This window comes from Gekko japonicus, unplaced genomic scaffold, assembly GCF_001447785.1.
Source record: "Gekko japonicus isolate JY-2015 unplaced genomic scaffold, Gekko_japonicus_V1.1 scaffold175, whole genome shotgun sequence".
NCBI classification, from domain to species: Eukaryota; Metazoa; Chordata; class Lepidosauria; order Squamata; family Gekkonidae; genus Gekko; species Gekko japonicus.
The window spans coordinates 156846-171117 of record NW_015166425.1 but is presented as its reverse complement, the minus strand read 5'-3'; the positions used below and the strand labels follow the sequence as shown (position 1 = coordinate 171117).

The 14272-nt window shown below is 47.5% G+C and overlaps 1 protein-coding gene across 1 annotated transcript in view; it reads right to left on the bottom strand.

The window, feature by feature from the left end:
* NUP210L (nucleoporin 210kDa like) overlaps positions 1-14272 on the bottom strand; it is an 84208-nt gene that overhangs the window by 8763 nt on the left and 61173 nt on the right. The window contains exons 20-22 of the mRNA XM_015411718.1: positions 9038-9258; positions 4705-4841; positions 2542-2668 (exon numbers count right to left, since the gene is read on the bottom strand). Coding sequence (XP_015267204.1) covers positions 2542-2668; positions 4705-4841; positions 9038-9258 — 485 coding nt within the window. The remainder of the gene's footprint in view (positions 1-2541; positions 2669-4704; positions 4842-9037; positions 9259-14272) is intronic.

Below are 14272 nucleotides of genomic sequence, written 5' to 3'. Positions count from 1 at the left end.
AGGGCGTGAGAGGGAGGTGAGGTCGCTCCCCCCCCGCCTCTCCCCACCCCTGCCTGCCTGGGGCCAGGGAGGGCCTTTGCAGGGTTTCCTTGCACTCCCGCCGGCCTTGCAGGTCCACCGCCGGGCCCCTGATGTCAGGGGGTGTGGCATATGCTAATTAGTTATGCTAATGAGTTCCCCTAGCTCTTTTTCTACGAAATGACCACTGGTGCCATACAATTCATGGCGGAACTTCCAAGGGCGGTTCCTAATCCCAATGTTATCGCCACCATTATAATCACCAGGTGGTGTTGTGTCCCCGACCGAAGTGCTCTTGGAGGTATATGTTGGGAAAGGCGGTCCCTTAGGTCATATAGGGCTTTAAAGGTGAGTACCAGCACTTTGACGCAGATTTGGTATGCTATTGGCAGCCAGTGCAGCATTTTCAACCCAGGTCGGATGTGCTCCCACTTGGGGAGGCCCATCACCAGCCTGGCCGCCGCATTCTGCACTAGCTGCAGCTTCCGGATCTGCGACAAAGGAAGCCCCATGTAGAGAGCATTACAGTAGTCTAGCCTTTAGGTGACCGTCGCATGGATCACTGTAGCCAGGTCATCGCGGTCGAGGAACGGAGCCAGCTGCCGAATCTGCCTAAGATGGTAAAATGCAGATCTGGCAGTGGCTGCCACCTGGGCCTCCATGGTTAGGGAGGGATTCAGGAGCACTCCCAGACTCCTAACCTCCGATGCTGGCATCAGAGGCACCCCATCGAAGGTCGGGAGAGGGAGCCCCAGCCCCGAACCGTTCCGGCTCAGGCACAGGACCTCCGTCTTCACTGGGTTTAGTTTCAGCCGGCTCAGCCTGAGCCACCCAGCCACAGCCTGTAATCCCCGGTTCAGATCTTCTGGGTTGGAGCCCGACCGGCCACCCAACATCAGATAGAGCTGGGTGTCATCTGCATATTGGTGACAACCCAGCCCATACCTCCTGGCAATCTGGGCGAGGGGGCGCATGTAGATGTTAAACAACATTGGGGAAAGCACCGCCCCCTGAGGCACACCACACTCAAGTGGGTGCCTCCGGGACTGCTGTTTCCCTATTACCACCCTCTGTCCCCAACCTTGGAGAAAAGAGGCCAACCATTGAAGGGCAAGCCCCTGAATCCCCATGTCAGCAAGACTGAGGGTCAGCAACTGGTGGTCGACCGTGTCAAACGCGGCCGACAGATCTAATAACAACAGTGCCGCCACACCGCCTCGATCCAGATGCCTCCGGAGGTCGTCAGTCAGGGCAACCAGCGCCGTCTCCGTCCCATGACCAGGGCCAAAGCCGGACTGGAGTGGATCAAGGACAGAAGCGTCATCCAGAAAGCTCTGAAGCTGTGTCGCCACTACCCTCTCAATCATGTGTAATATTTGTTCGTGTCTTGCGGCTCTCAGACACCTGATGTTTATTCTATGTGGCTCTTACGAAAGAGAGAGAAAGAGGTATTTTTCTCCCTTTCTCACAATACAAGAACTCGTGGGCACTCCATGAAATTGCTGAGCGATCGGGTTAGAACTGATAAAAGGAAGTACTCCTTCACCTAAATAATGATTAACACATGGAATTCACTGCTACAGGAAGTGGTGGTGGCTAAAAGCATGGACAGCTTCAAAAGGGAATTAGATAAGCATATGGAGCAGAGGTCCATATTAGCCATAAGATATAGATAGGGGCTCTGGGGCAAGGGATGCTCTGTATTCTTGGTGCTTGGGGTGGGTCAACAGTGGGAGGGCTTCTGCCTGGCCCCACTGGTGGACCTCCTGATGGCACTGGTATTTCTGGCCACTGTGTGATACAGAGTGTTGGACTGGATGGGCCTTTGGCCTGATCCAACATTGGCTTCTCTTATGTTCTTATATGGAGCAGAGGTTCATCAGTGGCTATTAGCCACAAGGTATAGATAGGGGCCCTGGGGCAAGTGATGCTTTGTTTTCTTGGGGCTTGGGGGGGGGGGGTCAACAGTGGGACGGCTTCTATTGTCCTGGCCCCACTGGTGGACCTCCTGATGGCACTGGTATTTCTGGCCACTGTGTGATGCAGAGTGTTGGACTGGATGGGCCTTTGGCCTGATCCAACATTGGCATCTCTTATGTTCTTACGTTAAGCAAGTTTGGCCACCCCTGTTATAGGGCTTATTTATTTCCGTATATTTATATGCCGCTTTTCTCCTGGAACGCAGACTCAAAACGGCTTGTGGACATCAAAGCCATACAAATCCAGGATTAAAGTGCTAATGGATCAAAACATTCTCACACACCCCAATTAGAGCCAAAAAAATCAAAATGGGAGACAAATACAACCCTCTGGCAATCTGCAGGACGATCTGCAGCCTCTCCCTCTTCACAGTCCCAGGTCTTTCTTATCATCTTTAGGCAGAGGCGGAGTCACAGATCTCCTGGTGGAATAAAAGGCTGGGGACCTGCTGGCCAAGATGGATGGACATTTCCCCCTTCCCCAGCATCATCATTCACAGCAGGAAAAAGATGGGTGCAGGGAAACTGGCCGGCCGGCCACTACCTCGAAGGGTTGTTCCTGTATTGCTTGTGGCGATGAAAACCCGGAATTCAGAGGAGTTTGGAGTGTTGGTTAAGTAGCTTTTGGGACCAAGGTGGAGGCTTAATCGTGAGGAGCTGCTGACGAAAACCTAAAGAAAGCAAGATAACCGTTTTGCACGTGGAAGGATTATGGCAGCCACTGTGGGGAAGGGGGAATATTCGCCTCCCAGGGCCAAATGGGCACAGGTCTGATTGCAGGCAGAGTTCTAACCATTTATAACAATAATATTAACAAGCTGTAGCCACAAGTCCATAATCATCCCAGGCCGCCTCCCTCTGTTTTATTCTTAGTAAAAGCAGAAGATCCAGAATGCTTGGAGTCAGAGTACACTTAGAGAATCAAAACATGTAGCTGAGTTTCTGTGGGTTGGACCCAGACTAACATTTCTATAGATGTCCAGATGTTTGCTCTCAGGAGTGTGATTTTCCCACCTCCCATCAAGCGGCAGCAGGGGGGGAAAAAGTCCAAATCCTATTTCTGTTTGGGGGATCATTTTGGGTTGCTGCGGGAGGGGCGGGGGAAATAGTGTTCCGTGAGTAGACATGTGAGTGTCCACAGAAGCGTCTAGTGTGGATCAGGCATGGAGAAACGCAGCTTCTGAGACTGGATCCCAAACATCTGTCCTGCTAACGGCACTTCCTTCCCCATATCCAAGAGGCTTGTGGATCAGGGAAAGGCTCCTTGAACTGGGGAAAGCAGCAGCGGTTAGTGGAGCAGATCTGTGGAATCCAACCCACCTCTTTGCCCCATCCTCTACTGAATCTAAACATGAGTCATGGAATAGATACAGATTCTCACACTGATTTGCCTCCCACCACCCCTTTCCTTTGCTGTCTCCTTTCTGTCTGATTTTAGATTGTAAGTGCCTCAGGGCAAGGACATGTCTCCTTGCACACGGTAAAACAGCCTCCGTCTGTGACTGGTGACAAGGAAGTCTTCGCTTTCTCAACACTGATTCAGGGGGGTAGCCATGTCGGTCTGAAGCAGCAGAACAAAGTCCGAGTCCAGTGGCACCTTGAAGACCAACAAAGTTTAATTCAAGGTATAAGATCTCGCGTGCAGGCACACAGAAGCTTATACCTTGAATAAAACTTTGTTGGTCTTCAAGGTGCCAGTTTGGTGTAGTGGTTAAGTGTGCGCGGACTCTAATCTGGGAGAATCCGATTTGATTCCCCACTCCTCCACTTGCACCTGGCTGGATGACCTTGGGTCAGTCACAAGCTCTGGCACAGCTGTCCTTGAAAAAGAGCAGTTTCTGTCAAGAGCTCTCTCAGCCCCACCCACCTCACAGGGTGTCTGTTGTGGGGAGGGGAAGGGAAAGGAGATGGTAAGCCGCTCTGAGACACCTTTGGGTAGTGAAGGGCGGGGTATAAATCCAATCTCCTCTTCTCTTCTTCTTCTTCTTAAAGGTGCCACCGGACTCAAACTCCATTCTCAACATTGCCACTCAACTACAATTCCAGTGATTTGTTCCAGGAAGAAACAGACGTTACAAGCCAGCGTGACTTCAGTGCAGATACGGGACGCTGTTTTGTGTGTGTGTGTGTTTTTCATTTATTACTTTTGAGGTCCTGTCTTCCCTTCTCCAGTGTGGTTTTTAGAAAACTGCTGTAGGTGGATAACACTCGACACTGCTTTGCTATCTTAACTGGACTGTATTACGCCCATCTTGTTTCTATTTATGTAAGACTATTTCGGCATTTTTTTTTTTTTACATTTTATGCCATTACAGGTTTGTGAAACTAACTAACTGGATAACACTCTTGCCCTGACCTGGGGTGACCCAGGCGAGCCCGATCTCATCAGATCTCGGGAGCTATGCAGGGTCGGCCCCGGCCAGTACTTGGATGGGAGACCAACAAGGAAGTCCAGGGTTGCTATGCAGAGGCAGGTACTGGCAAACGACCTCTGGAACATCTCTTGCCTTGAAAACCCTACAGGGTTTCTATAAGCTGCTACCACTAAATATATCATCAATCTTTAGTTCTCAGCCTCCCCTTTTCCCTGACAGTCCCGGGGGGGGGGTGGAGGGGGGATCCCAATCTGTGCCCTTAGAATGAAGCAACCTACTTCCTGTGACCCATCACAGAGCACTCGCTGACCCATCCTTCCAGCACAGCGTACCTCTCGGTAGGTTTTCACTATCCCCGGGATATCGTGGAAGACTGTCGCTTTCCCAGAATTCTTTGCAAACGCTGCTCCAGTTGTCATATCTAGCTCAAGGACATCGTTGGGTGAGATTTGCCATGTCCCAGGTTCCCCTAAAAGATGAAGGCAAACAAAGAACAATGCCCCCCCCCTTTATATTTTCATTCTTCCTCCATTCTATTTCACAGATCCCATGAACATAAGGAACCATGTGGTCTAGTAGACAGGACTGTAGATATGGATTTAATCAGATCAAATCCCACTGCAGAGAAGACCTGTCTGGGGGACCCCGGGTGTTCCCCTCTGAGCCTTAGTTCCTCTGCCTGTAAGCTGGGAAGAGTTACTTTGGGGGGATATGGGGTTGTGAACAGGAACAAATGCAGGGCTATTTTTGGGCAGGAACGCAAAGGAACGGAGTTCCGGCTGGCTCCCAAGTTGGCCACGCCCAGCAGGAACTCATTAGCATGATAGGCCACACCCAACAGCAGGAACTCATTAGGATTAGCTACATTAGGGGTGTGTGGCCTAACATGCAAAGGAGTTCCTGCTACAAAAAAAGGCCCTGGGTTTGGACAACAAACAAGGTAAACAGAATAACAAGCAAAAGGTGGGTGTGGCTGGATGACCACACTTCTGGTAACGTGGGGGTGCGGCCTAATGTGCTAATGAGCGGTGCTGCCAGGGGTGTGGCCTATTATGCTACAGAGTTCCTGCTGTTGGGCGTGGCCTATTATGCTAATGAGTTCCTGCTGGGCTTTTTCTACAAAAAGAGCCCTGATAATGTAAAACTTCCAAATGCTTTTCATGTTACAGGAGATGTGCAAATGATTAGCATCAGCCAGCCCCTTCTGCAGTGGCCCGGTAGCCCAACCTAGCCTGATCTTGTCACAACTCACAAGCTAAGCAGGGCCAGCCATGAAGAAGGCGGCCAGGGCAAACCACCTCTGCTCACTCCTGACCTTGACAGACCAAGGGTCTGATTCAGTCTACGGCAGCTTCGTGTGTATTCATCTGAACAGGACTGGCTACTTTCACCTAAACCTGAGCTTGACGTAAAAATGTCACCCTCCACGTAGGACCTGGGGATCCCCTGGAATTACAGCTCATGTCCAGACGACAAAGAATAGCTCCCCTGGAGAAAATGGATGCTTCGGAGGGTGGGCTCTATGGCACTGTACCCCACTGAGGTCCCTGTCCTCCCCAGGCTCTATCCCCAAATCTCCAAGAGTTTCCCAGTCTGGATCTGGCACCCCTACCACCACCACCCCATCGCCTGCTGGTGGCCGGGGCGGGGGTAGACCCTTTTTCTCTTTGATACCCCCACCTTCAAAGTGCTGTGAGTCTGGCTAGGTGACTACCAGGGGTGGGACATTTTCTGTCGTGGCCCCACACTCAGGGAATGCCAGCCTCATGCCTATTAGACTAATGCCTATAGTCAGGGGTCATTTCGTAGAAAAAGAGGTGCAGGAGCTCATTAGCATAACTCATTTGCATGTGCCACACCCCCTGACATCACCAGAAGTGTGTCGGAAGGCAACACCCACCGCTCAGGCTCCAGTGGACTGTTTTGGATTGCTAGCTATTGGGGGGGGGGGTTTAACGTGCAGATCTGTCATCACAGAGTAAGGAGAGCTTGTACCTGAATAAAACTTGGTCTTAAAGGGGCCACTGGACTGTTTTGGACCAGGGGACCGGGGGGGGGGGCTCTGCAACTTACCTGGCTGCTTCTTGCTCTGACTGAGGGCTGCTGGGAGCAGGGGGTGGGCCTTGTTGCATGTGCCCGCCCCCTGGGCTCTTTACTGTCCGAGCTCTGCTCCTGTGCACTCCTGCAGGAAATGACCCCTGCCTATAGTGATGGCTGGCAGGATCCAGCTCAGGGGTGGCCAAAATGTGACTCGGGAGCCACATGTGGTTCTTCACACATATTGTGTGGCTCCCGGCAGGGCGGCTGGGGAAGTGAAGGGGAGACATGCCTCCCTGATCAGTCTTCCTTTTCTCAGCCAGTGTTCCCCTCCCTGGATAGGCTCGAGGTGGGGGTGGGCAAGGAAAGAAAGAAACTTTTAAATTATTTCTTTTCGTCTTTCTCTGCCTTCCTCCCTCCATCTATTTGCTTTTTTTGTTCCTGTTTCTCTCTTTCTCTCTACCTCTTTCATTCTTTCTACCTCTCTCTCTTAGACAAATAAATATCATTAGCAAACAAATAAATATCACTGGACAGATAAATATAATCATCGATACCTGTTTTTACCCCCATTTGTTTTTATTTTTGGCAGTCTCATTTAATGTTAATAAAAACCAAATGTGCGTATTTTCCAATAAAAACGTACGTGTAATATTTGTTTACGACTTGTGGCTCTCAAACATCCGACATTTATTCTATGCGGCTCTTACATTAAGTGAGTTTGGCCACCCCTGCTCCAGTTGAAGACACTGTTATTCCCTTTCCCCCAAGACGTAATTAGCCTTTAATTCCCTGAAATGATGTTGCCTTTAAATGTGATGGTTTGTGTACTTTATATTTTAGTATGTTAATGTATTAGGTTTAAACTTAATGGGGGTTTACTTCAGCATGTACGTGCTTTGGATGGCACTGTAAGCTCCCTGCTGATTCTGAGTGCAGAATCAATAAGTGTTGTGTTTTGCAGTTTACTGGAGTAAAAGAGTCCTCTCCCATTCAAAGCCAGAAGACTGCGGCTTGTATTTCTGCAACTGAGACAGCCCCCCTCGGAGTTCACGCAGGGCAATTTTAAGGGTGGCTGATTAAAGAGAAAGGCTTGCCTGAGTGGGGTAATGGGTGTGTGGGGGGGGAGTGTGACGGAACATGCTCAGCATTCCAGCAGATGTGCTCTGGGATGTTCTTTTGTCTCAAAGACGCAACCCAGGCCTAATTTGCTACGTGTGCGCAATACATACAGGCTGTAAAACGGGGGCTGACGAACCAGAGCCTGGCTCCGTTATGTGCAAGAGTTTTTTAAACAGACATTGTGCAAGGAGGGCTTCTTCATTCCCATCTTCCCTTGCCTGCAGCAAGACATGGACGGGGTAACAACCAAGCAGTTGCCATTGCCCTGGGGGGGAGAGGGTGGGGATCAGAAGCCCTGGGGGGAGGGAAGGAAGTTTTATTAGAGTCAAGACCTAGGCTTACAGATGGAAAGAGGTAGTCTAGGGGAGGGACCGTGGCTCAGTGACAGAGCATTTCCTTGTCATGCAGAAGGTCCCTGGTTCAACCGCTGGCAGTTAAGAGGGGTTCCTCAGGGGAACAGGTTTCCTTGGGAGGTGGTGGCCTCTCCTGCTTTGGAGATTTTTAAGCAGAGGCTAGATGGCCATCTGACAGCAGTGCTGATTCTGTGAACTCGGACAGATCATGAGAAGGGAGGGCAGGGAGGGTTGCATCAGTGCTTAGTTCTCGTGGCCCTTTCTTACACGCCCAGGGAAATGCCGATTTTGGGGTCAGAAAACAATTTTCGCCAGGCCAGTTTGGCCAGGGATCTTGTAGGTTTTCCTTTGGGCATGGAGAAGGGGTCGCTGGTGGTGTCTGTGTGGCGGAGGTAGTTGTGAATGTCCCGCAACGTGTAGGGGGTTGGACTAGAGGACCCTGGAGGTCCCTTCCAACTCTATGGTTCTATGTCCAGTTAAAGGATCAGGTAGCAAGTGATTTGAAAGACCTCTGCCTGAGAGCCTGGACAGCTGCTGCTGGTCTGAGTAGACAAGACTGACCTCGATGGACCGAGGGTCTGATTCAGTACAAGGCAACTCCATGCGTGTTCATGTTAGAATCATAGAGTTGGAAGGGATTTCCAGGGTGATCTAGTCCAATGCAGGTAAGCCGCCCTGAGCCTGCCTGCGGCGGGGAGGGCGGGATAAAAATTGAATAAATAAATAAATAAAATTCACAAATGTTGATCGCCACTTTGGGGTCAGGAAGCACTTTTCCTCCAGGCCGCTTTGGCCAGGGATCCTGGAGATTTGTGTTCCTGTGTGGGGTGTGAAGGGGGGTGCGGTGGGGGGGGGGGGGGGGAGGTGTTTGTGAATATCCTGCATTGTGCAGGGGGTTAGACTAGAGGACCCTGGAGATCTCTTCCAGCTCTATGATTCTACGTGTCTGTCACCAGCAGACCCACCTCCCTGGGACAACAGCTAGTTGTTTGTTTATAAATCTGATTTCTAAACCAACCTCCCCCATGCTTGGGGTGCAGGGTGCAGAGCAGAGTATCCCCAAAACAGCTGTGTTTCAGTTGCTGGATGGAAGAGCTCATTGACCCGCCACTGCCCAACGGAGGCCATGTTGGCCAAAGACCGCCCCACTGACCTTCCTGGTTGACGAGGGGTGTGTTGAAACACGCCACGTCCCCCAGAGCAAGCGGCTCCGAGAGGTCTGGCTCAATGGCGTGCTCCACGGGGACGGGGACGTAATCCGCCATGCCGGGGTGCTTCTCGTCCCACACGCCCACCAGGGTCGTGCCCCTGTTCACAGCTTGAGCGATGTAGGTGTAGTTCTTGTTGCTGGGACGGATGAGGAGGAAGTCATCCCTGGAGACGGAAAAGGAGAAATCTGTAAAAACGGGGCGATGGCTCCCACACAGGGGTCTTTGCCCAACAGTGTCATCACAGAGATGGTAGATTCAGGTGGCAGCAGCCGTGTTGGTCTGAAGCGACAGAACAAAGTCTGACTCCAGGGGCACCTTTAAGGCCAACAAAGTTTTATTATTCTGGGTATGAGCTTTCATGTGCATGCAACACTTCTTCTTTTTTTTATGCCCCCCATAGGGGATTTTTTAATTCGCGTTTTCTATAAACTACAAACCATAAAAAAGTACAACGAAATCAGGGCAGGGAACTACATACTATAGGTGAAAGTAAAGAAAACCCACTAAAGACCCAAGAGATGGTGGTCATACGAACTGCTTAACAATATTAGCTTGTAGCACATAATTCAATTCGAGTTCATTGAATGTGGTCATCTAACAATCCATTTATGCTAATAATATGACTTTAAACACCTCTACTTCTGACTTCTAAAAAAAAAGCAATTTAAGACTTATAACAATACATTTTAAGAGCTTTCAGAGTGTGATAACATCTTATTTTTTTATACTTTGGCTTTCTCAAATGATAGCTTGTCTTTGGGGCAGTTGCCCCTAGTTTAGAAGAAGAGAAGAAGAAGAAGAGATTGGATTTATACCCCGCCCTTCACTTGGAGTCTCAGAGCTGCTTACAAACTTCTTTCCCTTCCCCTCCCCACAACAGACACCCTGTGAGGTGGACGGGGCTGAGAGAACTCTGATGCAAACTGCCCTTTTTCAAGAACAGCTGTGCCAGAGCTTGTGACTGACCCAAGGTCACATCAGCAGGTGCAAGAGGAGGAGTGGGGACTCAAACCCGGTTCTCCCAGATTAGAGTCCGCGCACTTAACCACCACACCAAACTGGGTCTCTGAGTCTTCATCTGAGGATGCCACTTCTCCTTCTTCTTCACTGCCTTCGGTGCTGTCCTCTTTCTCAACGTCAATCTCTCCTGATGGACGACTATGTAGACGCAGAAATTCTCGTGCCTTTTCAACAGAGTCAATTTTTTCTTTCCCATCCATAAATTTGAAGATTATCCCTTCAGGTACTAACCATCTGTAGGGGATGTTTTTCTTTTGTAAAAATGTCACCAACACTTCTTTTCCATCACCTGTAATAGTTTTTTAAGCTTTTTAGTGTTGGTATCTACTTCTTTTACTTCTTGTTCAGTTTTGTCTGGTTTTTTGGCTATTTTAGACAATTGCAATTGCTGTGCGTCGAATTTGCTGTGCAATGCTGTCACTTGTTCCAGCAGGGGTCTGGGTTCCAGCAATACTTCTGTCAGCATCTTTTGTAACTCCGTAGTTGTGTCCTGTCTAGGAGCAGGACTCGCTGGACCTGTAGTTCCGGCAAGAAGTTTTGGTTTTACTTGTTTGTCTTTCTCACCCTTCCTCGTGGGCGCCATGTTTGATATTGTTTACAATTTCTCCAAGTTATTACAATCTCTGATTCTCCTAGCACAGCTTAGTAAGTTCTTAAATGCTTTTAGTTTCAGTCTCTCTTGCTTCAATGTTCCACCCCCTTTTTACAAATGCAAAGTTCGCTTAGTGTCTTTTCTTATCAGTGGAGAGTCCCCCCCCCTTGTTTTAAAGGGTGGGTTTCTGCTGAAGTTTTTGGTGATTCTTGCTTAAAAATCCAACTCACATTTCAGTGCTGGATCCGCTTTTTCTTGCAAATCACTTGGCCACCAAACATTTGCTTCGCTGTGCGCCTCTAATTCCCATACGGGACGCACTGCGGCAGGACCTTCGGGGCATGGAGAAAGCCCCTCTTCGCCGGCAGGGTAGCCGGAGGAAGAGCCTTCTTGTGCCCCATGGCTAGGAGCCTCCTACAGAGGCTCCAGGGGTGGCGCGGACAATCACGCCTCCTCCTTACCGCGGGCTCTGGCATGCCTCCTCTACCGCGGGAGAAGCGACTGCCATGGCGAATGCCAAAACCGGAAGTCCTTGCGACACTTCTTTAATGTGTGCACATGAAAGCTTATACCCAGAAATAAACTCTGTTGGTCTTAAAGGTGCCTCTGGACTTGAACTTTGTTCTACCACAGATGGGACCTCTGAATGCTGATAAATGCTGTGGAAGCATTAATGTTCAATGTGAGCAACAGCATTTAAGTGTCCAGTGCTAAGTGATACTAGAACCTGAGAGCATCCAATGATGGGCACTAGGTTCAGGAAGGACAAAAGGAAATACTATTTTATTCAGAGAGTGATTAAAAGGTGGAATTCGCTGCCAATGGAGGTAGTGATGGCCCAGGAATAAACAGCTTTGAAAGGGGATTAAATAGATTCTTGGAGGATAAGTCTATCAATGGCTACTAGCTATGCTGGCTGAGGGGAACCTCTACATTCAGAGGTGCTAATCCTCGGAATCCCAGAGCCAGGAGGCAACACCAGGGGAAGGCCTCAGCCTCTCTGCCCTGTTGTTAGCCCTCCAGAGAAACTGGTTGAGGCCACTGTGTGAGAGAAGATAGTGGACTAGATGGACCACTGGTCTGATCCAGCAGAGCTCTTCTTCTGTTCTTATGGAGAACCAGTCTGACAATGAAGCTTAATCTCTGGATGACTCTCAGCCTGGTGTGTGAGAACCTTCTCCATTGAAAACTATTGGGCTTGGAGAAGACACAGAACAATACTGAAGTCCTACATGGGATGGATTCATCTGAGTTGGAAGAATCAATGAGGAGAACTCTTGTGAGGGGACCAACTGGCAGTTTAAAAGATTGTGACAAGGTTTTGGGCTTCACTGCAGAATTCCAACTAGGTATATTTAGAATATTCCCTTGGTCTGATATAGACTTATGTGACAGTCAAGAAGTTTCAATATCAGGTTGGTCCAAAAGAAAGAACCATTTCATGGATTCCTAGGGCCAACAGTGTGGCCTGCTGGGAGAAGCAGCACAAGGTCATATGGATGCAATGTGGCGTCTATGGATTGGTAAAGAGAATGCACTTCCTGTGGGCCTGCCTACTGTAGGAAGCGCTAGAGCTCCCAAATGATTTTTAATTGATTACAGCTGCTTTTAAAAGGAAACATATGGAATAAAATGCTTTGGGTCTCCTCCTGGAGAATTAACACCCTGCTTTAGAGACCTAAAATGCTGTAATTGCAAATCTTTTTTGACATGTTTTCAGCTCTGAAATAAAAGGAGTGTCTTGTGATGTGCAGCCAATTTTGAAGACTTATCGAGAGCTCTAAATTTATAGTTATGAGAATCGCTATGTGTTCCTTTGAAATGCAGGTGTTTGGCTTAGGTCAGGATGACCTAACACCATTAGCCAGCTAAGGTGAAACATTTTGAAGCAGCTTTTCTGCTCTGTAGAAGGCAGCTTTCAATAGGGGCTTGTATCAGATGCTTTAAGCAACGTTTTTCTCTATAAATATATATATATGTACTGTAGATTTTATACTTTGAGAAGTATATAACAAACCTTTGCTTACTAGAAGGCATGCAATCATTGCTAATTGCTCTCTCCTTCCTTTAAAAGGGAAAAGCTTAAGCCTAATAGAAGTGAAGACGTTTTCCTGAGTGCTGTATAGTAATTCTACTCTGCATTTTTAACTATAATAGCAGAACGCTGTGCTTAATGAATTGAATGTTGGCAATTCTAATTAGAAAGAAACTATTGCCAGTGCTAAGAAAAAGGACAGTCATGTATGTATTGTAACAGAGAGAAATCTAAATGCTTTGTTTGTAACACTTTAAATATAGATTGTGTATAAGATATTGGTAAAACGCTAAAGCTTCAATTCTAAGTTCTGTTAGTATAAAACAAAGAGAGATGCCTGCCTGAAGAGAAATGCTTTTAAGGAATTGTGCTTAAAGCCAAATTAAAAGGGCTAACGAAAAAGGTTTGGGAAAAACAGAGTCATTAATTATGTCCTTTGAAGCTTAAGGGAGTGATCCAAATACTAAAGTTCAGCCGAAAGAAAGTGATTAATTATATACTATGCTTTTAAGTTTTTAAGGAGTATTATGTCACAGAGACAAATGGTGTACAGTCTGACAATTAGGAAGACACAGGTGCGCATGAAGTCATGACTTTTGGCAACGATTAAAAGAGTCAATTATTTGTATTACAGAACAGTGTCTCCTACAGGCCGAACTAAGCTATTACTAGTATCAATTTCAATCTTTAACACCAGTAACATTATAAAATGACCAGAAATAATTTTGTAAAATGTTCTGATAAACCAAAATGAATAATAAATGTATAGATTAATACTTTTAGAAGAATTTAATGCTACATGGTATTTTGAAACATTAAAAGAATTTATGTAAAGAGCTTAATGCTTTAGAATGTCAGTGTGACAATGTTTTTTATATTCTGTGTACTTGCAAGAGAAAATAAGTTTTTAAAATGCTTTTAAGATACCTTTATATGTATGTATTAAGTGAAATGCTTGAATGATATGATGTCCTTATCTGAAGTACACATCTTTGCCCTGCTCAAACAGAGATTAATTGATATTGAGATGCAAGAGCTTAGAGCCTTGGCTTCTGGTAGATGCTCCCCTTTAAGATGGGCACGTTTTCCGATCAACACCCCTGCACAATACTTATCGGATTTGACTTCTCCACAGCTGCGTAGAGCATTTATGCTGGCCCGCTTTAACGTGCTCCCCTCTGCGGTTTTAGCAGGAAGATTTAAGAAAATCCCCTACTCTGTTAGGTTTTGTGATTGTGATTCAGAGGAGATTGAAACAATCGAACACGTATTCCTCCACTGTAGTTTGTATGATGACATTCGGGCAGTCTATCTAGAAGCCATACTTAAGAAAGATGTCAAACAATCAGATGACAGAATGTTGTACCGTTTATTGGCTTCACAAAATACAGTGGTTATTGAAGCGGTGGCTAATTTCTGTAACTGCCTTATAATGAGGAAGTTATGTGTTTAATCAATGAACTGAAGGGTGACTGTTTATGACTCTGATCCATGCCAATAAAGGTTTTGAATTGAATTGAATTGAATTGA